We start from the raw sequence: 25094 nt of genomic DNA, 5'->3' as shown, positions 1-25094 counted from the left end.
ACAACTAGCGGCAGAAAAAGGATTAAAGCCACTTGCCTGCCTGTTAACAGGTACTTGATAGTAGTTGATGGGCTCTTTTTCAATTTTGCCGCTTCTGCCTCGGGTTTCCCGAAGTCCGGACACCATGCCAGGTAAGTGTGGCGTGTTGTGAGCCTGCTGTAATGTTTCTACATTGATGACAACTGCAGAAGTGGTGTAAAGGATCTAATGATGCACTGGTGAGTTTCAGAGGTAAGAAAATGTTGGGAAAATCATTTTTAATGCATTTACACTTTTCTGTAGGAAACAAGTTTTGAAATCGATATCTAGTCCCACCTCATTGGGAGAACCTCTAACGAGTGACAGATTACTTCTGTCACCTCACCTGCTGCTGCCATCTGTTCTAGCCTATGGATGGAGTCATTGGAGAGCATGAGTGCAAGAGCTCACCTTAGTTCAGTGATTCAGTGTTTGCAGCACCTCAATGCTGTCAAACACTGAGAAATGAGCTGTCAAAAACAAATTGTGCATGGTCCCTTTAAGAAAACTGGCAGATGACACGTCATCAAATGACGACATCATCTGACCAGCTTCCTCTTAATTGGCCGGCAAGCCCGCAGGGTGGACTTAACATCAACGTAAAATCACGTCCGTGGGCCGGATGCAGTTGGGGGCGTGACTGGAACCCGGAAACCACCTGACCCGCTTCCAACCCGCATCCAATGACAAAATCCTGGCCTCAGTTTTTAAGGGCCCAACATTGCTCCTGACCACTTTTTTTCCTAATGTAACTAAAAATTCTTTGTATTGATTTTGATATCCCTTGCAAGTTTATTTTCATACACCCTTTTTGTAGCTCTTTCTGTTTTGTGACCCTTTGCTGTTCTTTATATCTTTCCCATTCACCATGAGCTGTGCTTCTTTTGCATTTTTGTATGCTCTTTCCTTTAGTTTTATGCTGTCCCTTACCTCTTTAGTTGTCCGTGCTGTTTTTTTTGGCAAGTAGAGCTCTTGCCCCTCAGGGCCTTTGCTCGGTATCATTGTGATATAACACGGTCTTGTGCAAAATCTGCCCTCTTTTCATCTTGCCTCAGGAAGCTTTGTGTTCAAAGTTCAGGGATAAATTTCCAGGAACATTTGGAAGGAGAGAGAGTCCAAATTGAAGCACTCGATGAGCCCGATTCTGACTGTGTCAGAGAAGAAGTGGAATGGCACTAGTCACAGTCAATCTCATCAAACCCTAGTCACAGTCAATCTCATCAATCCCAATCTTAGTCAGTACCAGTCACAGCAATAGGCAGGCGATGTGCATCGGGTGAATTTGGTGCTGACCGGTTCTGAGTCCTAAGGCCCAGTGGGAATTATTGGTGCTTATTCAAGCTGATTGGTAGTCCTCCAATGCTAGTCCTGTTTCTACATGCCAGCAGGCATTGGTGGAGTTCTCGCTTGCTCTTAGTATTAACAAACCCTTGAAGAGTAAGACTCAGTGCCCCAAGAGCTGTCAGGAGCTCTTTCTATACCCTCCCAGGAAGTGCATGGTTGCTCTTTCCTGGGTCTATTGATACCTAGTCACCTTCTGGCATGTATAATCTTTGAGGTTCACCAGTGCTGATGGCAGTGATGAGCCTCTCTGCTTTGCAATGTTAGCATCTTGGAAGCAGAGGCTCTTTGCTCACATTTTCTGTTCAGCCCTATTCTAAGATTTGGGTCTGCCTTAGATACACTCTGGGATACTGTGGTGCCCATCTTTGCTATGTGGTCAGAGCATCTTGCACTCAGGAGTGTGCTTCTACTGTTCAGTATCTTATATGATAGTGTGACTCAGGAGGGTAACAATATGACATTTGTGTGATCTGAGCTGGATATCATGTCTTTTGCACATACCCTTCCATCTGGTTTTCTAAGCTTTCAATAGACAGACTGAGAAACATGTTAGTGAAGCAAGGTCTGATGTGAATCATTAAGCTGCTTTATTTTACTGACAACAAGTCAACATAGTAATAGTAAAAAAAAAACTCACTTTACTGAATCTCACTTTTTCCTATATTTTGAGGAGGAAAGAAATAAACCATGCACTGTCCCTTTCATGGGCTGGCTGACTTTTTTTTACATTATCTTTCTTTCTAAATAACTTCTTAGAGCAAAAACTGACCTTCAGCATTTTAGGGGATGATTTTGTGAATGGAGGCGCATTGGAGGCGGGACTGCTGCTTGTCGGGTTTCAGTCCCACCTCCATCAATTTGTGGCTAACCCACGTTATTAGCAGGCCAATTAAGCTCTGTGAAGCTGTCAAACAGTGACAATCTCTGCAGTTTGATGAGGTCTTGCGTACAAGACCTCATCAACCTTATTTCTGAGGGCAAAAAGGGGTTAACAGGCAGTTAATAGGCTTTAATCCCTTCCCGCCTCCAAGGAGATGGGACCCGGCGCAGGATGACAACCTGCCTCCTGGGAAGATGGCGTGGGGGCGGGTTTGCCACCTGCCCCCAAATTCTGCCATTTTCCCGGCAGTTCCGCCTCCCCAGGGCTGGCAAAATCGCCCCCTTAGTTTCCAGCTGTGGGCCCATGTCTGCACCTTGCAGCTTCCTGTTTAAAACCTCATTGTCCATATGTCTCTTTTTCCCTATACTCTTTGAGTATTCACAGGAAGAGGACAGGCAGAGACTCCCATCTCTTTCCCTATTCAGGTTTTCGCTTGTGAGGCAGATCAACTACCCGCCTGTACCAGGATTTAACTTCGTAGCATTTTTTTAAATGAATAACGCCAAGAAATTCCTTTGGTAGCAGAGTCAGAAATCCTGAAATATGATATTTGGGGACTTCTGTTCTCTTCCTAAAGTTGCTAGATACTAACCAGCTGCCCTCTTCTCCACCCATTGTGATCCTGAGGGCTTGGTTTCCCTCTAGTCACCTGAGTCAAAGGAGCTGATAACCCCAGAGTAAATAAAGGAAACTACGATGGTCTGAGGAGCGAGTTGGGTAGGATTGATTGGGGAATGTCAGTCAAAGGGTTCACGGTGGATAGGTAATGGCAAACATTCAAAGACCGAATGGATGAGCTACAGAATTTGTTCATCCCAGTTTGGCATAAAAATAAAACATAAAAGGTGACTCAACCGTGGCTAACAAGGGAAATTAGGGATAGCATAAGATCCAAGGAGAGGACATATAAATTGGCTAGAAAAAGCAATAATCCTGAGGATTGGGAGCAGTTTAGGAGTCAACAAAGGAGGACAAAGGGATTAATTAAGAAAGGGAAAATAGAATATGAGAGTAAGCTTTCAGGGAACATAAACACTGACTGTAAAAGCTTTTATAGATATGTGAAGAGAAAAAGATTGGTGAAGTCAAGCGTAGGTCCCTTACAGTCAGAATCAGGGGAAATTATAATGGGAAACAAGGAAATGGCAGACCAACTAAATACATACTTTGGTTCTGTCTTCACAAAGGAGGACACAAATAACCTCCCAGAGATGCCGGGGAACATAGGGTCTGATGAAAGGGAGGAACTGATAGAAATCAATATGCTAGAGTCTATTATAAAAGATGTAATAGCAGAGCACTTGGAAAGCAGTGACAGGATCGGACAAAGTCAACATGGATTTACAAAAGGTAAATCATGCTTGACTAATCTACTGGAATTTTTTGAGGATGTAACTGGTAAAATAGATAAAGGAGAACCAGTGGATGTGGTGTATTTGGACTTTCAGAAGGCTTTCGATAAGGTCCCACATAAGAGATTAGCGTGCAAAATTAAGGCACATGGGATTGGGGGCAAGGTATTGACTTGGATAGAGAACTGGTTGGCGGACAGAAAGCAAAGAGTTGGAATAAACGGGTTATTTTCCGAGTGGCAGGCAGTGACTAGTGGGGTGTTAGATCGGGTAATTAATTTCAGTGGACCACACTGATCTGAGGTCAACACACTAAAATTAAAGTTTGCGAGTCCGGTGGTAAGTTTTAAATAGTCGATTTATTGCATCTCTTGATTTACACTGTTTGACTTCCTTTATCCGACTAACATCATATTCAAAATGGCTGGTTTTTATACAGCAGCAGATGTACCCGCCCCCTTTATTACCATTGGCTCAGCAGCATGCAGCAGAGCTATGGTTGGTTCAACTACATCACACTGATTGGATCTCTGGTACATCAATCATTCCTTTGTTCTCTGCTTAAGCTAAATCAGCACTTTCAGTATTAAGCTTAGATCAGCACTTTCATTGTTCTCAGTTTTTAAGCTAAATCAGCACTTTCAAAGTTAAGCTTCGATCAGCATTTTCAAAGTTAAGCTTAGATCAGCATTTTCATTGTTCTCAGTTTTTAAATCAGCCGATGTGACATTACCAGCTGTGATTGGATCTGATACATCACACCATCCTTTGACATGTGGTCAGCTTAAGCATAATCAGATTTCTATAAATCATTAGTTTAATCATATTAAAATCTATTTTATTAAAATATATATATATATTCCCTAACACTCCCTCCTTTGATTCTTTCAAAAATTGAATCATAAAAATAAAGAATCAGCTTAAAAAAATAATCAATCATTGCTGTGTTTTGCCACTGTCCGGATCAGTGGCTCTGCACAAATTTACATCAACCAGGATTTTACGTGGCCACAGTAAAAGCCTGGTTTTAATAAGTTAATTGATTTCATGATCTTAAATTAATTAGTGCATTTAAAAAGTGGGAGGAGCTCCCCTCAGCTTATGGCTTTGAAAAATACATTCAGGTAAAAAAGGTAGAAAAATTATAAAAAGTAAAAAAGGTACAAACCGATCTAGCAGCTAAATATAACATGCCCCTTTAAGATGTACAAACGGTCTGCGGCGACCTGCAAGGCATTTTGCCCGCGGGGCAACAGCCGCCTGGTGGCAAGCACATTTAATCAACAGAAACACACAATTTGATCCCCATCCTATCTTTCTGAGGAATGTTTTGTCAAGTTTCTTCAAGGGCATTTTCTGGCTTCGTGGCTCCTTGTTATCTAGCAGGTGCTATCCTCCCTGTTTCCTTGCATTTTACCATTCCCTTATCATTTCTATTTGTCTTTTGATGCTTGATATTCGACCTTGCTGGCATTTATGCTATCTTTTTCCGCTTGCCTGTTGTCAGTCCCTGGTCTAAGAATTAAAACCCATCTTTGAATCTAACAACTATTTCTTACAATTCCCTTCTTTGAGAAGGAAATATCCTTATTGACTTCTCACAATCGGCTCTTGACTAATCTAGCTAGCTCTTATTGCTCTCTCAACTTGGGCGTTAGTTAGTAGGGAGTCTTGAAGATTTCTCCCTTCCTTACAGTCCATTCCTTTGAGGGGGAGGAGCAACCTCTGACCCCTTACTCAAATTCAATTCACTGTTCCGGTGTTCCAATTCTGCCCCGCCTGGAGTATCCTCTGTTTCTTCTATCTTTCCTGATGTTACCCCGCCTGGGGTTTCCTCTACATTACTTCGGACCTTCTCTTTCGGTGTGCTCAATTAATTTATTAGTGCTTGTCAGTCATGGGCATGAGTACCCAATTGGCTTATGTATCAAAGTCTTACTACACACGTTACATATATCAAATACACTATCATTACAAGTTGCATAGCTACCAGAGCATGTGAAATAATACGAACCTAAGGGTGTGCTGATGTATTAAGCCCAATACCCCACCAATGTGAGTTGTCCCCTATGCTGTCAATTTCAATATCTATTCTCGAGTTGTCTTGCTCCAAAACATAAAAATGCTTTAGGGAGGAGTTCAGTCGCATCATGAGCTCACTGACACCCACAAACAACAGGGGAATGTCGTATCCGAATTGTGCCACATAATTGTGTAGCTCATACTTAAAAACGTGTTGGTTGATGGGACAGGTCCTGTTAGACCCGTAAAGCATGGTAATTGCAGTAGTAGTGACATAGGAGGCACCACCAAAATCACCTCATATTGGATTCATACTGCTTTTTCCCACGCTCTGTTACCTACAAAACACAATTATTACAGTCACAGTTAAATTCAGTTTTACAATCATATCAAATACATTACAGTTTAACATCTAATCAACAAATCATGGATTTAAAAGATTCTCCAGATCTCTTTTACTCGTATCCATCTTGTGGATAATTCTTACTAAACATGATTTCTCCTTGGCCCTCAATTGTCCCAATCCAGATTCCATGTAACTCTCCACTTCAACTTCAATTTCAATCCCTCTAACAGGTACCAGTGTGTTTAACTCTATTCTGATTGTTTCATCAATTAGATAGTTTCTCGATGGAGTATGTGTCAATGCTTTAAAAGTTGTCTCGCTCTCCTGAGCCACATTAACCATTTCATGTTTTGCTGTTGCCAAGTAACTGAGCATGTCTGAGACCCGTTCTTCAGTGCAAATTCACCATACATTCCTGGATGGTAATTACTTCATACGTAACAAATCACATTTGCACACTCATACCGGTATCTCAATATCATGCCACCCATGCCATCCGATACAAGCCTTTCTCGGGCTTTCAGGTATCTTATCGAAAGATTGTAGTCGTCTAATGGCTGAATACTTCTTCAAGGTCTTACTTGCTGCTATTTAAGCTTTGACCTGAGCTCTTGGCCCTCTGCCTGTAATCTGGCCATTTCAGCCTGCTTGATTTCAAGCTGATTTTTAGCAGTAACTAGCCCTACATTAATCTCTTCCATTTCTTTCTCCTGAAGTGCTCTTTCCTGTAGTTGTGCTTTCACTAATGCGGTTTTCTCAGCTATTAGGCTCTCTAAAAGCATAATCTGTTGCGTAAAGTTATTCTCAAGATTCAACTTTTCTTTTTCCACGGTCTCTCTTGTTGCCTGACTTTTCTCGATGTTTTCCAAAAACTGCTTTAACCTGTCAACTTTTTCAAGTAAAGCATCTTCCTTCTCAGCTAGAAGGGAGGCAAGAGAATTTTCATTCTGCTTTGACTTCATTCATTTATTCTCCAAGTCTGAAACCAGTTCTTCCTTGGTCTGGCAATCTACCTGGAGATTTAGTAAGCGGTCATTCAAATTATTTTCTTCTTGTTTCAGATCATCGAGTTCAGTCTGATTTTTTTTTCAGTTTTGTTTCTGCTCTTTTAAACTGCCTGAGAGCATTTTGCAAGTTCTCATTCAGTAGTGTAATTCTCCTGTTTCAATCTTACACTCTCAATCACTTTCCTTTAATTACATGTGGGATATGTGCATTCCGTCCTTCACTACCCCAATATTCTGTATTCGGTACACCTCTCGTCCTTGGGCTTGGGGTGCCATTACAGTATTACCAATACCAGCCCATCAAATCAACTTTTTTTTTTTATTGTCATTGTTAGTGCACAAGTGCAGTACAACAAAATGTAGGCTTGCGGCTCCCGAGAGTGTACAATTTGGATTAGGACACTTAAACATTTCAACATACATTTGTACATATATATTAGCATAAATATGACCATAATAAAGTGCATCGGCAGATGTGCAGGCTTTAGTGTTTATTTGTGGAGTTCAGTAGGATGACAGCCCTGGGAAAGAAGCTGTTCCTAAATCTGGTCGTACGGGTGCGAATGCATCTGTATCGTCTTCCAGATGGTAGGAGGGCGAACAGACTGTGGCTGGGGTGGGTAGGGTCTTTGATGATGGACTGTGCCCTCCGTAGGCAGCGTTTCTGATATATATGTTCTATGGTCGGTAGCCGGGTGCCGGTAATGCGTTGGGCAGTTTTGACTACCCGCTGCAGGGCTTTCCGGTCATGGGAGCTGCAGCTGCCGTACCATACCGTGATACAGTTTGTCAGGATGCTCTCTATAGTGCAGCGGTAGAAGTTAGAGAGGATCGGGGGTGACAGATTACATCCCTTCAGCCTCCTCAAGAAATATAGGCGCTGCTGGGCCTTCTTCACCAGAGAGGAGGTGTTGAGGGACCAGGAGAGGTCTTCCGTGATGTGGACTCCGAGGAACTTAAAGCTGGCCACCCTTTCCACCTCCGCTCCATTGATGTGGATGGGGGTGTGACTTCCGCCTTTGGACTTCCTGAAGTCCACAATTATTTCCTTTGTTTTCTTGGTGTTAAGGGCCAGGTTGTTGTCGGCGCACCACTTCACGAGATGCTGGACCTCCTCCCTGTAGGCTGACTCATCGTTGTTGGTGATCTGGCCTACTACCGTGGTGTCATCTGCAAACTTGATGATGGTGTTGGAACCATTAACAACCACACAGTCGTGGGTGAAGAGGGAGTAGAGGAGGGGGCTCAGCACACATCCTTGTGGGGCCCCCGTGTTCAGGGTCGGGGGGGGGAGGTGTGGTTGCCTAATTTGACAGACTGGGGTCTGTTTGTTAGGAAGTCCAGGGTCCAGTTGCAGAGGGAAGTGTTCAGGCCAAGAGTTTGGAGTTTGGTGGCCAGCCCATTCAGTAGTGCCTTGGGCTTGGGGTGCCATTATGGTATTACCAATACCAATCCTAGGAGCCCATTCAGTAGTGCCTTGTTTTAACACTTGAGTTAGGAGGTGATGGTATAATTATTGAGTTTTGTTAGAACACCACGTAGGTAAAGCTGTATCGGTTAAATCTAGCACTACCAGTACAAGTTCATGTTGCACGTTATCATACAATTAGTTTACAAGATAACTTCCATTTATCAAATCATAATTTTCCTTCTATCACTGTGGGGAAATATTAACTTAAAATTAAGAAACTTAAATTTAATAATGTCCCATATCTTTAAATTTCATACTAAAGTTGTTGCTTGGTGAACTTAAACAGCTGTCAGTGGAAAGGGTTAACTCCTTTGCAGGTTTTTAAGAAGGTGGAGCAAAACATTATCAGGCATAATTTCGTCACTTCACATAAATTTTAAAAAACTTTCCTGATCGAAAAAGACAGTTGTGTTTTCACACTTTAACTAAGCACAAACAGAACAGATAAAACAAAACAAAATAGCACATTCTTGCAGAAAACAGTAAATTATGTCATTTCTTATTGTCCTTTCTTCAAATGTCTTTCCAAAATACTGTAAAAACATAACTGGAGAAAAATCAGTTTTTCATATTTAAACAAATCAAATCAAACTGCTTTAGAAGATTTCACCATAGCAACCGGGACTCCAAGGTTAAATCTTAGACTGAAACTTAATGTAACATAGTACAGTTTGCACTGCAAGTACAAAAATCTATCGCAATCTTTTGTTAAACAAACTTTTTGTTGCTCTTCTCAGTTTTTACACACCAGCTTAACTTAAATTATTTCAAAGGTTTTTTTTTCAATTCTTGGGGCACAATCTTATTCGCACATTCTTAAAACTTCCAAAATCCAAGACAAGACAAAAGATTTAAACGCTTTTAACACAGAGAAGTGGGTGGAGCTAAAGCACACATAACAGAATCTTTCTTTTAAAGAACATCTAATCAGACAAAAGAAATACTGTAACTTCTTAAACATTCATAGTCATTTTTCAAGGTTCCTTTCACTCAGCAAATCTTGTGTTTTATTTGTCTCAGCACAGATGTTAATAACTTCCATGACAGTAAAACTTTAAGTTTCTCTTTTTTTTTCCTCTTTTTCCATCGGCGTCTCAGCATTTCCTGGCTTTCCAAATCCCTGTTTTTTTTCTTCCTTTGCTGAGTTTTCAGATTGGTTAGCCTGTAAATTAGATCTTTTTCCTTCTTTATCTCTCCTGTGTTCAGCCCCGAGTGTTCCAACCAGTTAGTTTTAAATCGCCCGTCGTACTCTAACACTTCCTCCGTCCCTTTCTGTTGACAGGCTATGATCTTTCCCCAATCCGTTTTTGCAGGGCTAAACACTTGCAACCACTGTTGGATCGCATCCCATCCGGCATCTATATCTTGCTCATAATTTCCCAGGCCAGTCTTTACTTTGCTGTGTAACTTATTTCCCTCTCTCCTGGGTATCATTACAGTCAGAATTTGGACTCCGTCCCATGGGTGGAGTTGGTAAATATTCCTCAGGCGTTCCAGCTGTTCCCAAGTCCTCATTCCCCCCCCTCTTTGGGTGAGGAAATTCTTTAGACCATTTATCTTTTTTCTGGGTCTGCCGGGTCATGCTGCTGGAAGTACTCGTATTTGTACTTCGCCCTCTCTTCCTCATCTTCTTGAAAACAACTGAGATTGAAAAGTTAGAAGTGGAAGTTAAAAAACTTAAAGGTGAGAACAATGAAAGTGCTGTTCATAAATCGCATCTTTCTGCTCTTTTGCATTGGTCAAATCGTGGTTATGTTGGGAGTGTGTCTTAATTTCATTTCACTGTCAGATCTGGCCCATAACTGCCAAGGACCATCTGATCCGTCTTTTATCTTTCATACGGGTCGTTTTTCCCCAGACCCTTTTTATGTCATCCAAAGACCACTGTCCGGAGGAGGTATCGTACTTTAGTTCGAATTTCTTCACCCAGAGAGTGGTGAACCTGTGGAATTCTCTGCCACAGAGGGTGGTGGAGGCCAGTTCATTAAATATATTCAAGAAAGAGTTGGATATATTTCTTGAGGCTAAAGGGATCAAGAGATATGGGGAGAAGGCAGGGACAGGGTACTGAATTTGGATGATCAGCCATGATCTCATTGAATGGTGGAGCAGGCTCGAAGGGCCGAATGGCCTACTCCTGCTCCTATCTTCGATGTTTCTATGTTGTTTTTCCTAGTCAACAACTGAATAACTGAATAATAGGCTTATTAGAGAGCATTGTTCAACTTTACAGATATGTGTATGATGAAAATATATCTGAGAGAGAGAGAAAGAGGAGCTAGCGATATTGTGGACGACACTGCAGTCTAGTTAGTTAATTGCTCTTTAAGTAATTTGACTACTGTTTGAACCAGCAGTTTGTTTTTTTGATACTTCACAGCTTTCAAAATAGCATGCAAATTTCCTTCACTGCTGATGCGCTGACAATAAATTGATATTAAAGGAGAAATATATTTTATTACATTTCTCTAATTCTTAAATGTTACAAAGGGAGTTGATCTGTACATTTACTGTCATCTTTATCATTCCTTAATACATTGTATTATTCTTTAACCATTATTTAGACAGTCTAGAAATTAATATTTTGTTCAGAATTGACCCTTGTGACTTCCAAAATTATGCTAAAGTGAAATCAGGAAAAGGTTTGTTGCCCAACTAACTGAACATGAGGAATGAAATTGTGAGTAAAAAAACAGCAAAATATATCTGCTCTAGCCAGGGGTACCAGAAATGCTGGATTGCACTACAGTAAGTGGAAAATGTATGCATCGATACCACACAGCTGCCCTTCAGAACTCTGTTGTAATTAATGAGGCAGCTCCTTTCATAGATTGAGCTTTGGATAGGGCAGGGACAGCTTGTTCAGTAGTATGTGGTAATGTTTCAAGATACTCACAATGAAGTAAGATGTACTGTATGTTGTAATCTATCTTTTTATGAGACAAATGACAAGTTGATCTGGATGGAGATTGCCATAGTTTTCAAGACAATTCTAGGATTTCATGAAAGGAAAGTGGTTGACTAGCGCTTGTATCTCACTGACTGTTCTGTCAGAGACAATGGCTACTAAAAATGGCCTTCAAGGAATCAGTAGACTCAAAATATGTTTTTTTTAATTCATTCTTGGGATGTGGGTGTTGCTAGCAAGGCCAGCATTTATTGCTCATCCCTAATTGCCCTTGAGAAGGTGTTGGTGAGCCACCGCCTTGAACCGCTGCAGTACGTGAGCTGAAGATGCTCCCGCAGTGCTGTTAGGTAGGGAGTTCCAGGATTTTGACCCAACAACGATGAAGGAATGGTGATATATTTTCATGGTATGTGACTTGGAGAAGTTGGTGTTCCCATGCGCCTGCTGCCCTTGACCTTCTAGGTGGTTGAGGCCGTGGGTTTGGGAGGTGCTGTTGAAGAAGCCTTGGTGAATTGCTACAGTGCATCTTGTAGATGGTGCACACTGCAGACACAATGCGCTGGTGGTGGAGGGAGTGAATGTTTAAGGTGGTGGATGGGGTGCCAATCAAGTGGGCTGCTTTGTCCTGGATCATGTTGAGCTTGAGTGATTTTGGAGCTACACTCATCCAGGAAAGTGGAGAGTATTCCATCACACGCCTGACTTGTGCCTTGTAGATGGTGGTAAGGCTTTGGGGACTTGGAAGGTGAGTCACTCGCTGCAAAGTACGCAGCCTCTGACCTGCTCTTGTAGCCACAGTATTTATGTGGCTGGTCCAGTTAAGCTTCTGGTCAATAGTGACCCCCCCAGGATGTTGATGGTGGAGAATTTAACGATGATAATGCCGTTGAATTTCAAGGGGCGGTCGTTAGACTTTCTCTTGTTGGAGATAGTCATTGCCTGGCACTTGTGCAGCACGAATGTTACTTGCCACTTATCAGCCCAAGCCTGAATGTTGTCCAGGTCTTGCTGCATGCAGGCATGGACTGCTTCATTATATGAGGAGTTGCGAATGGAACTCAACACTGTGCAATCATCAGCGAATATCCCCACTTCTGATCATATGATGGAAGGAAGTTCCATATAAATGCATTAATTGGGAAAGAGCAAGGGTTGATATTTCCAGACTGACCAGATGTACTGGGAGTGAAGAGAAAATATACGAGAGTACCTCTGAGGAAACTGTGATCGATCTTTCAAGATTGGCATGGCAATTGGAGATATCCAACATGTGAAAGTTTAGAGAACTCATTTTTACCCGAGAATCTTAATAGTACTGAAGCTGTTCTAGGGGCAGTAACCACTAGTAAATGGAGCTAGATGAAGCATGTAAACTTTTGCTTGGGAAATAAAGGCCCGATTTTCGGCTTGTGTGGGGAATGGTCGGATTTCCCCGAATGTGGGGTTTCTGACGCACATAAAAAAGTGTCAGCCAGCTCCATGCAATTTTCCCTCAAGTGGCCAATTAATTCCCAGCATGTGGGAAGCCTTGCTAATTGTCCAATTCGAGTCAGAAATCCCCACAGTATGATGTCATCATTCGTGGTGCTTTCAAAGTCCATAGCAAGCACTGCATCCTCTGGAGGCTTCCAAACGAACCATACAGGATGGCAGAGGAGCCTGCAGCAGCTGTGGCCAGTGCCAGACCCCGAGCTGCCTCCAAATTCGACGAGACTTCACTGCAGGCATTATTGGATGGGGTTAGGGCCCACAGGGAGGTCCTCTTCCCTAGGTCAGGGAGGAAGAGGCCTCCCACTGAGACCAATGCTGCATGGATGCAGGTGTCAGCAGATGCCAACTCGCTGGGAGTCACCAGAAGAACCTTGGCATTACATCTCTGTCTCCTTCCTTTACTCCCCCACAGTACCATCCAGAGCCCCCGTCCTCACTGTGGATGAGGAAGAGGCTGTGCAGCCAGACTCCTCAGAGGAAGCTCCAACCTCAGGGCGCAGCGTCAGCAGAAGTAAGCGCACCCAGCGCCAGCGCAGACACTCGCACCTCGGGGGGACCTTTGGGACATAGAGTAGTGTTATCACCTGGTGTTTCACAGCTCACAAGTGAGCCTCAGCAGATTCTGGAGACAGGGACAGCAGTGGAGAGTCCTCGTCGGAGGGCGCAGGACTCTGCCAGCTCAGCTCAGCTGCGCTGCATGTCGACCCTCTGCCTCTGGGTCCATCTGCAAGAGAAGAGGTGATGGATCTCCATGCACAGATGCAGGAGTCTCTGGCAGGTTTTGTCTCCAGGGTCGCTGCGAGTGTGGAGCGAATGGAGGAGTCCATAGCGACCATGAGCAGAGCCTTTGTGGAGTCATTGGCGCGTGAACGCATCACCATGGAAAGGTTGGCAACCTCCATGCAGAAGATAACTTGCCAGGGTACGGAAAACATGGTGAGTGCTCATAAGAGAATGACACCTCTTGAGGAGCATTGGCCATCTGTTGAACAGAGAAACCAGATCTTCATGGCAGTCCTTCTGAGTAGGACTGCCAGTGCAGAAACGGGTCCCACTGGCCCCCTAAAGCGCAGCAAGGTGCTCTCAAGCCACTTCCAAGCGCTGGCCCCTTCTGGCCTGTGCAGCTTCAGGTGAGTGAGCAGCAGCCTGGTGCTCCTGTTGCTCATCCTGCTGTTCCTGGTTCTGCTGCTGCCGCCTCTGCTGTTGGAGATCCTCTAATGCCAGGAAGGGAAGGTACCAAAGGCCTCCCATGCTTCTGGCAGATGCCTCCGTTGAGGAGGTGCTGAGTTAGAGTGGTGAAAGGGGCTTCCCAGGAGCTCACACTGGAGAAGTGTGTGAGGCTCCAACTTTCTACAGCTGCTCCTAAGGCTTCAAAAAGTTCCCCCAAGCCTTGATCAACAAGGTCTTGCAGCCTGCAAATGCTGCCTATTTAAATCTCTTCAGCCCTCAGCGACCTGCTGCTGCAAGCAAGCAAGCCAGCTGTTTTCACGCCAGCTGTCATTGGCAGGGTTCCCCACAGGCGTGTTTCATGTGGGGAAAGCCCCAAAGTCGCAACGGCCCCGGAAAATCTTCCTTAACAAGGTGATCATTGGTGATTAGTGCTCCGACGAGCAGTCCCGCCAGCGGCGGCCGGGACTGAAGCGGGTGACGGAGAAACGGCGGTCCGAAAGTCGGACGGGGCGGGGAATCAGGCGGGGGGGGTCCCGACCTGCTTTTTCTGTGATTTTCGGACCCCGGCCGCATGAAAAGCCGCCCGACGGCTGCCAGAAAATCGGGGCCAAAGTCTCTTCACTAGGAAGATCACAAAGGGAAGGTTCGTCAACAGATCAATATAATTTTAGAAGCCAGGATTACACCTGATTTAACTTTAACCTGGAGAAAAGATTACCAGCAGGATTTTCCAGAATGGGGGAGTTACTTTGGGAGAGGTCACTGGGCAGGGTTTTTTAAATAGGGGCCTTTCTTTCAGTGCCTATTCCAAATTAGAACTGTGAGGCTGGAGTGCTTCTGAGGCACTCCAGTCACTGATGCGCTATTAATTACTCATAAAAGACGGAGAGTTAGGAGAGTAACTAAAAGGCTTTTATTAACAAAGAACAGAGCATGCCTCTCGTGGTTGACTGGTTTCCAAGAAAGCAGGGGGCTGCAGAGCAGTCACCTTTATACCTGGGCATGTGGGTGGAGCCAGGGGCGGAGCCAGCTGAGGCATGCATAGATACAACAGTGTGCAACAACAACGGTGAACAACAATAACAGTGGTTTACCACATTCACCCCTTGTTTAAAATTGAGTCCGGCGGGGTGAAGTGCACTAAAGGTTCGTGTAAGTAAGTCTATCAGGTGGCCTTGTATGCCGTCCTGATTGTCGTCGTGGTGGCGGCGGTGATGGTGCAGCATCCAACGTTGAATCTGGCGTCTCATTGAGTGGTTGGGTGGTCAATGACGGGTCCTGGGGCTGCGGCATGCCGTCTACAGGGGTTGGGTTGTGGGTAGTGGTGGATGGCAATGGTAGTGTTTCAGGGGCACCCGAAGGTGCGAGGTCTCGTATGGAGACTGTGTCCTCCCGCCCGTCCGGGTACGCCACGTAAGCATACTGGGGGTTGGCGTGGAGGAGGCTCACCCTCTCGACCAGGGGGCCTGTTTTATGGGACCTCACGTGCTTCCGCAGTAGGACGGGTCCTGGAGACGTCAGCCATGTCGGTAGCGAGGTCCCCGATGTGGACTTCCTGGGGAAAGTGAACATTTTTTCATGGGGGGTGGCATTGGTGGCCGTACAAAGCAGTGACCGAATGGAGTGGAGCGCCGCAGGGAGGACCTCCTGCCAGCGAGAGGTCGGAAGGCCCTTAGATTTTAAGTTTAAGAGGACGGCCTTCCAAACCGTCGCGTTCTCTCTTTCCACCTGGCCGTTCTCCCAGGGGTTGTAGCTGGTGGTACTCCTTGTAGCAATACCTCTCGTGAGCAGGTACTGACGGAGTTCGTCGCTCATAAAGGATGAGCCCCGGTCGCTATGGATATAGCTAGGGAAGCCGAACAAGGCGACAAGGTCATTCAGACATTTAATGACCGTGGTACTGGTCATGTCTGGGCAAGGGATGGCAAACGGGAAACGGGAGTACTCATCAATTATGTTGAGGAAGTACACGTTGCGGTCAGAGGAGGGGAGGGGCCCTTTAAAATCAACCCTCAGGCGCTCGAAGGGGCGAGTGGCCTTGATCAGGCTTGCTCTGTCTGGCCTATAAAAATGCGGTTTGCACTCGGCACAGATTTGGCAGTTCTTGGTCATGGTCCTGACCTCCTCGATGGAGTAGGGCAGGTTGCGGGATTTGATGAAATGGAAGAACCTGGTGACCCCCGGGTGGCAGAGGTCATTGTGGAGGGTCTGCAGTCTGTCAACCTGCGCGTTGGCGCATGTACCACGTGATAGGGCATCTGGGGGCTCATTGAGTTTCCTGGGCCGGTACAAGATATCGTAATTGTAGGTGGAGAGTTCAATTCTCCACCTCAAGATCTTGTCGTTCTTGATTTTGCCCCTCTGCTTATTATTAAACATAAAAGCTACTGAGCGCTGGTCAGTGAGCAGGGTAAATCGTTTTCCGGCCAGGTAATGCCTCCAATGTCGCACCGCTTCCACAATGGCCTGGGCCTCCTTTTCGACAGAGGAGTGTCGAATCTCGGGGCCCTGGTTAAGGGTTGCAGCTAGGGCGAAGTCGGATGCGTCGCTCTCCACTTGGAAAGGGATGGACTCATCCACTGCGTGCATTGTGGCCTTCGCAATATCTCTTTTTATGAGAGTGAAGGCTGCACATGCCTCTGCTGTCAGGGGGAAGGAGGGTGGACTTGATGAGGGGTCTGGCTTTGTCCGCATAGTTGGGCACCCACTGAGCATAGTAAGAGAAAAACCCTAGGCATCTCTTCAGTGCTTTTTGGCAATGGGGGAGGGGGAGCTCCATAAGGGGGCGCATTCTGTCGGGGTCGGGGCCGATGACTCCGTTCTCCACTACGCAGCCAAGAATGGCGAGGCGCGTGGTGCGAAACATACATTTGTCCTTGTTGTATGTTAGATTCAGCCGCTGGGCCGTACGGAGGAATTTCTCTAGGTTAACGTCATGGTCCTGCTGGTCGTGGCCGCAGATGGTGACGTTATCTAGATAGGGGAAGGTGGCCTGCAGCGCGTTCTGGTCAACCATTCGGTCCATCTCCCTTTGGAAGACCGAAACCCCATTGGTGACGCCGAAGGGGACTCGGAGGAAGTGGTAGAGACGACCGTCAGCTTCGAAAGCTGTGTACTGGCGGTCCTCAGCCCTGATGGGGAGCTGGTGGTATGCCGACTTCAGATCAATCGTCGAGAACACCCGGTATTGTGCTATCTGATTGACCATGTCAGATATGCGGGGGAGTGGGTATGCATCTAACTGGGTGTAGCGATTGATCGTCTGGCTGTAGTCAATAAGTAGGCGCTGTTTTTCGCCAGTCTTCACTACCACCACTTGTGCTCACCATGGGCTAGTGCTACCCTCAATAATCCCTTCCTTCAGGAGTCTTGCTACTTCGGATTTAATGAAGGTCCTATCCCCGGCACTGTACCGCCTGCTTTTGGTAGCGATGGGCTTACAGTTGCGGGTGAGGTTAGCGAACAGGGGGGGGGGAGACTTTAAGCGTGGAGAGGCTGCAAATGGTGCGCGGCGGGCAATTTAAAAGCTGCTGGCTGCAGACTGAGAGTGCGGGGAGGGGTCCGCCGTACGCTAATGTGACACTTTTAAGGTGGCACTGAAAATCCAACCCCAGTAGAATGGCAGCGCAGAGATGGGGCAGGACAAGAAGTTAAAATTTTTGTATTCTGTGCCCCTTACTGAAAGGGTCACTACACAGTAGCCACCGACGTCTGCTGAATGGGATTTGGAAGCCATAGAGATCCGATGGCGCGTTGGCAGGACCGGGAGAGAGTAACTGCACACCGTGTCGGGGTGGATAAAGCTCTCCGTGCTCCCGCTGTCGAAAAGGCAGGTAGTGGCGCGGCCGTTTACCGTAATGTCCATCATGGACCTGGACAGTTGGTGAGGGAGAGATTGGTCCAGCGTCACGGAGGCCAGCGTATGGTCGAGCGAGTCGCTGTGGTCGTCAGACGAGGCGGTGGTTGAGTCCGGGTCACCTGCGATTGGAGTTGAGGCGTCCAAGATGGCGGACAAAATGGCTGCGCCCATGATCCCGATCCCCACGCGGCTGGAGGTGTCCAAGATAGCGGACAAGATGGCTGCCCCCACGGTTCACACGCGGCGCTGCTGGCGTTAGCGGTTTTACCTTTGCAGGCGCTGACGTAGTGTCCTTTCTTCCTGCAGCCAGAGCAGGTAGCGTTTTTCGCCGGGCAGCGTGCTCTGGGGTGTTTTGCCTGGCCACAAAAGTAACATTTCGGGCCCTTGGACATCGCTGCAGCAGTTGGTGCCAGGGGTGGCGGTCCCATGACCCAAGGTTGCAGCGTCCACGGTGCGGAGCGGTAAGGGGAGAATGCGTCCATATTCCGGTGGGCCGCGTCTAGTGAGAGCGCGAGGGACACTGCCTTCTTCAGGTCGATTTCGCCCTTCTCCAACAGTCTCTGCCGGGAGTAGTCGGATTTGAGGCCCGCAACGAAAGCATCTCGGATAAGTCCCTCCGTGTGTGTCGCGGCCGATACCTCTTTACAATCGCAGGCTCGGCCGAGTATCTGTAGTGCCAGTAGGAATGCCTCCACCGATTCCCCGGACTGCTGTTTGCGGGATCTCAGGAGGTGTCTGGCATAAACCGTGTATTTACCGGGCGTGTGTATTGTCCTTTTAGCAGATCGATAGCCGCCGCGTAGGTAGTCGCGTCCTGGATGAGCGTGTAGACTTGGTGGCCCACCTTGGAGGCCAGGATTTTTAGTTTGTTTCCATCTAATGTCACGGCTGAGGCTTCCAGGTAAGCTTCGAAGCAACGCAACCATTGTGCGAACTTGGTAGACGAACCCGCCTCTTGAGGGTCTAGGTCCAGGCATGTTGGTCTGAGGGCATGCAGCAGCGCCTGCTGCTCAGTGTTTGGTGCCGTCATTTGCTGCAGCGCCTGCTGCTCAGCGTTTGGTGCCGACATTTTGTTTTTGTTAATAAAATTGATGCGCTATTAATTACTCATAAAAGACGGAGAGTTAGGAGAGTAACTAAAAGGCTTTTATTAACAAAGAACAGAGCATGCCTCTCGTGGTTGACTGGTTTCCAAGAAAGCAGGGGGCTGCAGAGCAGTCACCTTTATACCTGGCCATGTGGGCGGAGCCAGCTGAGGCATGCATAGATACAACAGTGTGCAACAACAACAACAACGGTGAACAACAATAACAGTGGTTTACCACAGTCACATTATGGGAAGACCTCTAATATAAAAAAATTTTGGGGTCTTAATTAGTCTTACTTATAGTTTGTCTATTGGCTTCCAGTGCCCTTCACACTAGCTGACTACAATGGGGTTCACTCAGTGTCTCGGGTGCGTTATAGGCCTACATAATACAGGTAGCAGGCACCTGATGCACTTCAGTATGTTGTATGCCCACCATCACATTAGCAGCATATGTTTGCTAGGGAGATTTATTACAGTGAGGAAAATATAGTGGCGTATGATTATTATTCATGATTTGCTTACTTGTGACAATCATTTAGAGGTCACTTTCATCTTGACATGAAATTGCTGTACACTGAAATTCTTCAGAACTGAAATAATGTCCATCAGAGTTGGTGCAATTTCTGAAGGACAAATCACAGTATTACATCAAAAAATGCTGGAAACACTCAGGTCAGGCAGCTGAGTGTTTCCAGCATTTTCTGTTGTTATTTCAGATTTCCAGCATCCGCAGTATTTTGCTGCTGTACAGTATTACATCATTGCTTTTAATCGAGGTAAGTTGTTATGCACAATATATAACCTTGTTAAAAATTATTTCTGATAAAATTATTCTCAATTTTTTTGTAGATGGCAGAAGCTATACCATGTGAAGCTATACCATGCACTCATGAAGACCTCATAAAATTGCTTGAAGACACACGTATTGAATTGGAAGAAAAATCAAATGATTTGGAGATGTTGTCAGGTGCAGTTTGTTACTGCCTATGGTTAGATATTAGTATATTTTGCGAGAAACTAGTAAGATCTATGTCCATACTTTGAGGGGGTTCCAAGGTCTGAGAGGAGAGTTCTGGGAACACTGGTGTGAGAGGTTCAGGGAATACTGGATCAGGACCCAAGGTGTGGCATCACTGAGGAAGAGGTCCTCGGATTAGTAACATCGAGAAGGGAGGTCTCAGGGTCTGAAAGCATTGGGAGCAATCCTGAAATTGGGGCATTAGGAATGAAGGTCCAGGAGTTTGTGAGCACTTAGAGAGTGTCTTAGAATCTGCGAGTGAGGGGGGAGAGTCTGAAGAAGGGATCCTAGGGTCCATCAAATTGGGATGGGAGCTTGGGGGTAGGGGGTAGAGCCTGACAGTATTGGGAGTTTGCTGGAATCTGGCAGCCTATGGCGAGGGGATCTCGGGTAAATGAGATTAAAACTGCCTTTGGCCTCTTTCAGACAATAAGGTGCCACGTCCCTAATATTTTTCTCTTCACCTTGCTCCCTCCTCCCTCCTCTCTCCCTGAACAGTCTGCAGTCCCTTTTGTGCCTGCAGTTTTCCCCCCACTACTTTGTCAGCACTTCCTAGGTTTACATTTCTGCAATAAAGCTTTTAAAGGCAAATTTTCTGCAGAAACTTATGCACCCCAGTCTGATTTTTTCATCCAAGTGGAAATGCTACTAGTACAGACTTTTAATAATATAAACTTCCATAAACAAACAAATATTGTTTCACAAAACATTCAAAAGTTATCCTTTACACAATTTCCAAGTTAAAATCTTGAGCTTCAAAAATGGTGCAGGTGAAATATTTTGAACTGAATTTCTAAAAACAAACCCACATCTGGCTTCGGCAAGTACATAACAGAAACGCAGCAATTGTTAATAAATTTAAATAAATGTCATACGTTAAACCGAGGCCAGGTCTTTCCTCTCGGGTGGAAGTAAAAGATCCCGTGGCGCTATTTTAAAGAAGAGCAGGGGAGTTTTCCCCGGCGTCCTGGCCAATATTTATCCCTCAATTACATCACTAAAAGCAGATTACCCTGGTCATTATCACATTGCTGTTTGTTGGACCTTCCACTGTGCAAATTGGCTGCCGCATTTCCTACATTACAATAGAGACTACTATTCAAAAAAAGTACTTAATTGGCTGTAAATGCAAGTCTTTTTTCTTTTTACAAGTACTCACAGGATAGGCGACATGCACTCATCAACTTACACTGATGCGGAGATATGCACAATTTTAATAATATCCTCGTGGATCTCCCATGATGTTACACACGGAGTTGAGACCAAATATAGGCCGTGAAATTCGGTCAGCTGATCAGACTGGTTTCAGAGGAAAAAATGACAGCCGCCTCGCTTCCGCCCACTTCCGGTGGGTCCAACGGCGGCTGCCATTTTGGGCAGGTTGGCAGCATAGCCGTTGCCTGCGCTTGCTAAAGAAATTGTAACGAGGCAGATTGTGATGTCGATCAGTGTGCAACACTGATTTGATGGACGACCTGCCATTTTCGATGTTGCCGCTCCATTCAATGCTCTCTCCAAATCACGAACAGCTGAACATGCGTTCAGCAGCAGGAAGTACCCCCCACCAGCACTATTTTTAAAGGGATCAGCAACAACTTGCAGCTGACTTGCTTTTTGATTTGTACTGGCTCTGTGTAAGTTTGTACAACTGGAGCTTTCTGCAGTTATTTAAAGTTGGTGAAGTGACAGGGAGTGGTGCTGGATGTGGGCAATGCCTTGCTTCTGATTTAAAGGGTTCTGTATACACCACTTGCTCCCAGTCATGGGGGGCTCTACTTGCAGTCCCCCTCGTGCTCGAGAATGACTGGGAGATAGAGCAGAGGCGGCGAAGAAGAGAACAAGCTACTCAGAGGGAGGAGGAAAGCTCTCAGCAGGAGGCTTTACCTACCTCGGGTCTTCCGAGAACACTTCTCCCTGCACTTAAGCCAGGAGCAGTGCAATAGGAGGCTCCGCTTCACCCAAGAGGTGGTCACAGACTCTGCCACCTCCTGGGACCAGAGCTGCCGCCTCAGAGCATAGCAAGCACAGCGCTGCCAGTGGCCCTCAATTTTTTTCACCACCGGGTCCTTCCAGTCTGGAGCTGGAGATACAGCTGACATCTCCCAGTTCGCTGTCCATCACTGCATCCGGGAAGTCACAGAGCCTCTACTGCAGGAGAAGCGACTTCATTGTCTTCTCTCTGAACAAAGAGCAACAGGAGAAGCACATAACAACAGAAAATGCTGGAAAAACTCAGCAGGCCAGGTAACATCCATGGAGAGAAATTAGAGTTGACGTTTCGGGTCGAAACCCTTTTTCAAAACTGGAAAGGAAATGAAATAGATCGAAGGCAGGGCTGCAATAGAACAAAAGAAGTAAAAGAGACATTAAGAGGTATTCAAAACCAGACGAGATGGTAATAGGTCAGTGGAGACAAAAGAGGGCTAAGACTAGGTGTGAAGTGTACTGGCAGGATGAGACGCAGCTGCCATGTGGGAGAGAGAAAAAAAAGGAAAGGGGGGGTGTTGTGTATGTACCTTTAAGAGAATAACTGGTCTCAGACTGCAGTACCAGCAGTGACCACCCCTGTATAAAAGGCGCTAGAGAGCCTCTGTTTAGTTTCGTTATTGACTTCCACCAGTAAAGATCTATCTGTTTTCACTCCTGCTAGTCCGTGTCTCAATCATTCACGGACTTAACACTGGCGACGAGTAAGAAACGTACTTACCTGCAACTCGGCAGCAGCTCCGACGACGTTGTTGAAGGTCGGAGCCAGAAGAAAGAAAAAAAAAAAATAGAGTCCATTGAAACTCGAGAAACGGACCGTCAATCATCGGTTTAAAAACTTGCAGGAGAGATTGTCCAGAGCCAGACTGGGTTCCTCGGTCCGTGGTTTCCCAGCTAATCGGGCTGGTGGCAGGTAGTGCTCTGATCCTTCCTGGGCTGCGGCGGGCTGAAGCTCGATCGGATGGCTTTTCAACTGGGCCGGGCAGCGAGTCGGGAAGCAAAGAGAGAGAGAGGGTGGAGCACACAGGGCGCGGCCGGTGTTTCGAAGCCGGGCAGCGTTCGGACCTAAGAAGAGGGAGGGAAGTGTCCCAGAGGGTCCGCTCCATGACGGGAAAATAATAAAAGAATACGCGCAAGAAACCGTGGAAAGCAGCGCTAACAACAGCGGGGAAGAAGGCAAAGCGCGGGAGGCGCCATTTTGTTAAATCGGGGAAGAAGGCAAAGCGCGGGAGACGCCATTTTACATTTGCAAGATGCCGAAGACTGGCTGTATCACTGCTTTTGATAATACATTAGAGGACTGGACCACGTATGTGGAAAGAGTCGAGGTATATTTCGAGGCAAACGAAATAGCGGAGGGGAAAAAGGCATCGATATTGCTAAACTTAATGGGCGCTAGAACGTACGGCCTATTGCGGGATCTGATTACTCCAGCCAAACCGAAGGCGAAGAGTTTTAATGAAATTGTTGCTGTTCTACAGGAACACTTAAACCCTGCACCGCTGTTGATAGCAGAAAAATTTAAATTCCACAGGAGAACTCAGCACAAAGATGAGAGCAATGCTGAGTATCCTACGGAACTACGCAAGCTATCAAAGCACTGCCAGTTTGGAGCAGGACTGGCAGATACCCTACGGGACAAATTTGTCAGTGGACTCCTGAGTGAAGGAACACAGAAGAAGTTACTCTCAGAAAAAGAGCTGACGCTAGATAAGGCTTTCAGCGTGGCAGTATCGTATGAAGCAGCAGCCAGGGGAGCTGCAGAAATTCAACAAAAACCACAGGAATACGGCACCCACGAAATAACACGGGGGTTTGCAAAATGTTATCGCTGCGGCAGAACTAACCATGACCAGAAGGACTGCTGGTCCAAAGACACAATATGCAGACAATGCGGGAAGATTGGACATATTGCACGAGTTTATAGGTCTGGGAAGAAGACCAGCGACAACAAAAAGGCTACTAAGGAACCGTACAAGAAAGTACAAAAGATGACGGACAGTAGTTCCAAAGACCAGATGAGCGATAGTGAATCCGGAAACAGGAGACTAAGCTGTCTCAAACTTCACAATGTAATCACAAAAGAGGATCACCGAACCATTTGGGTCACACTCACGATAGCAGGGTCCCAAGTTAAAATGGAATTGGATACAGGATCAGCGCTAACCGTCTATTTTCACACATACCCTTGAGAGAGACATCCATCGTCTTGACGACGTATACGGGGCAAAAAGTATACCCCAGAGGAAAAATAAGGGTGCCTGTCGAATACAATGGCAAGAAAATACGGAAATTATATCTCTACATACTGCCAAATGGTGGACCACCGTTATTGGGATGGGAATGGATCAGGAAGATAAACTTGGATTGGCACTCCATTCATGCAATGACGGTGGACGGTAAAAAAGATGAAGACGTCACTCCTGGACGATTGTCAACAATCTTAGCTAACACCAAAGAGGTATTTCAACAAGAACTGGGCACGCTTAAAGGCGTAACCGCCTCGATAAGAATAGAAGAGAATGCAGTTCCCAAGTTTTTCAAAGCGAGACCGGTACCATATGCAATTCGCCCAGCCGTCGAGGCAGAGCTGGAGAATCTGGAGAAGGCGGGCGTGTTGTCTAAGGTCGACTGGAGCGAGTGGGCAACACCCATCGTTCCTGTCATGAAGAAAACGTTAAGCAATAAGGCCGGAGAGCCAAGGAAGATTCACATCTGTGGGGATTTCAAGGTGACGGTGAACCCTGTCCTTCGCACAGTACAATATCCTCTTCCACGGATAGAAGACATCTTCGCCTCGCTGTCTGGAGGAAAGCGTTTTACAAAAATTGACCTAACACAAGCATATTTGCAGATGGAGGTTGAAGAGTCCTCCAGGAAGTATCTCACGATAAACACTCACAAAGGTCTTTACCAGTATCATCGATTGGTATTCGGAGTAGCATCGGCTCCGGCGATATGGCAAAGAGCGATGGAACAAGTCCTGCAAGGGATTCTGGGGACTCAGTGTTACTTGGACGACATCCTTGTAACAGGTGAAGATGACAGTGAACACCTTAACAACCTAGAACAGGTGCTCACTAGACTACGGGAACATGGGCTGCGAGCCAACCGCCCCAAGTGCGAATTTTT

General features: G+C 46.1%; 1 protein-coding gene across 4 annotated transcripts in view; it reads left to right on the top strand.

Annotated features, from left to right (window-relative positions):
• Positions 1-25094, top strand: part of syce3 (synaptonemal complex central element protein 3) — a 104614-nt gene that overhangs the window by 3218 nt on the left and 76302 nt on the right. For 3 of the 4 annotated variants that reach the window (XM_085995148.1, XM_085995150.1, XM_085995149.1), the window contains exon 2: positions 19808-19925. The exons of the other annotated variant lie outside the window; for it this stretch is intronic. In XM_085995148.1, the coding sequence (XP_085851274.1) occupies positions 19808-19925 (118 nt within the window). The remainder of the gene's footprint in view (positions 1-19807; positions 19926-25094) is intronic. 4 annotated transcript variants of the gene reach the window in all.

This window comes from Somniosus microcephalus, chromosome 8 (genome assembly GCF_052327205.1).
Source record: "Somniosus microcephalus isolate GS21.2 chromosome 8, FLI_Smic_1.0, whole genome shotgun sequence".
NCBI classification, from domain to species: domain Eukaryota; kingdom Metazoa; phylum Chordata; class Chondrichthyes; order Squaliformes; family Somniosidae; genus Somniosus; species Somniosus microcephalus.
This window is presented reverse-complemented; position numbering and strand designations above follow the sequence as displayed.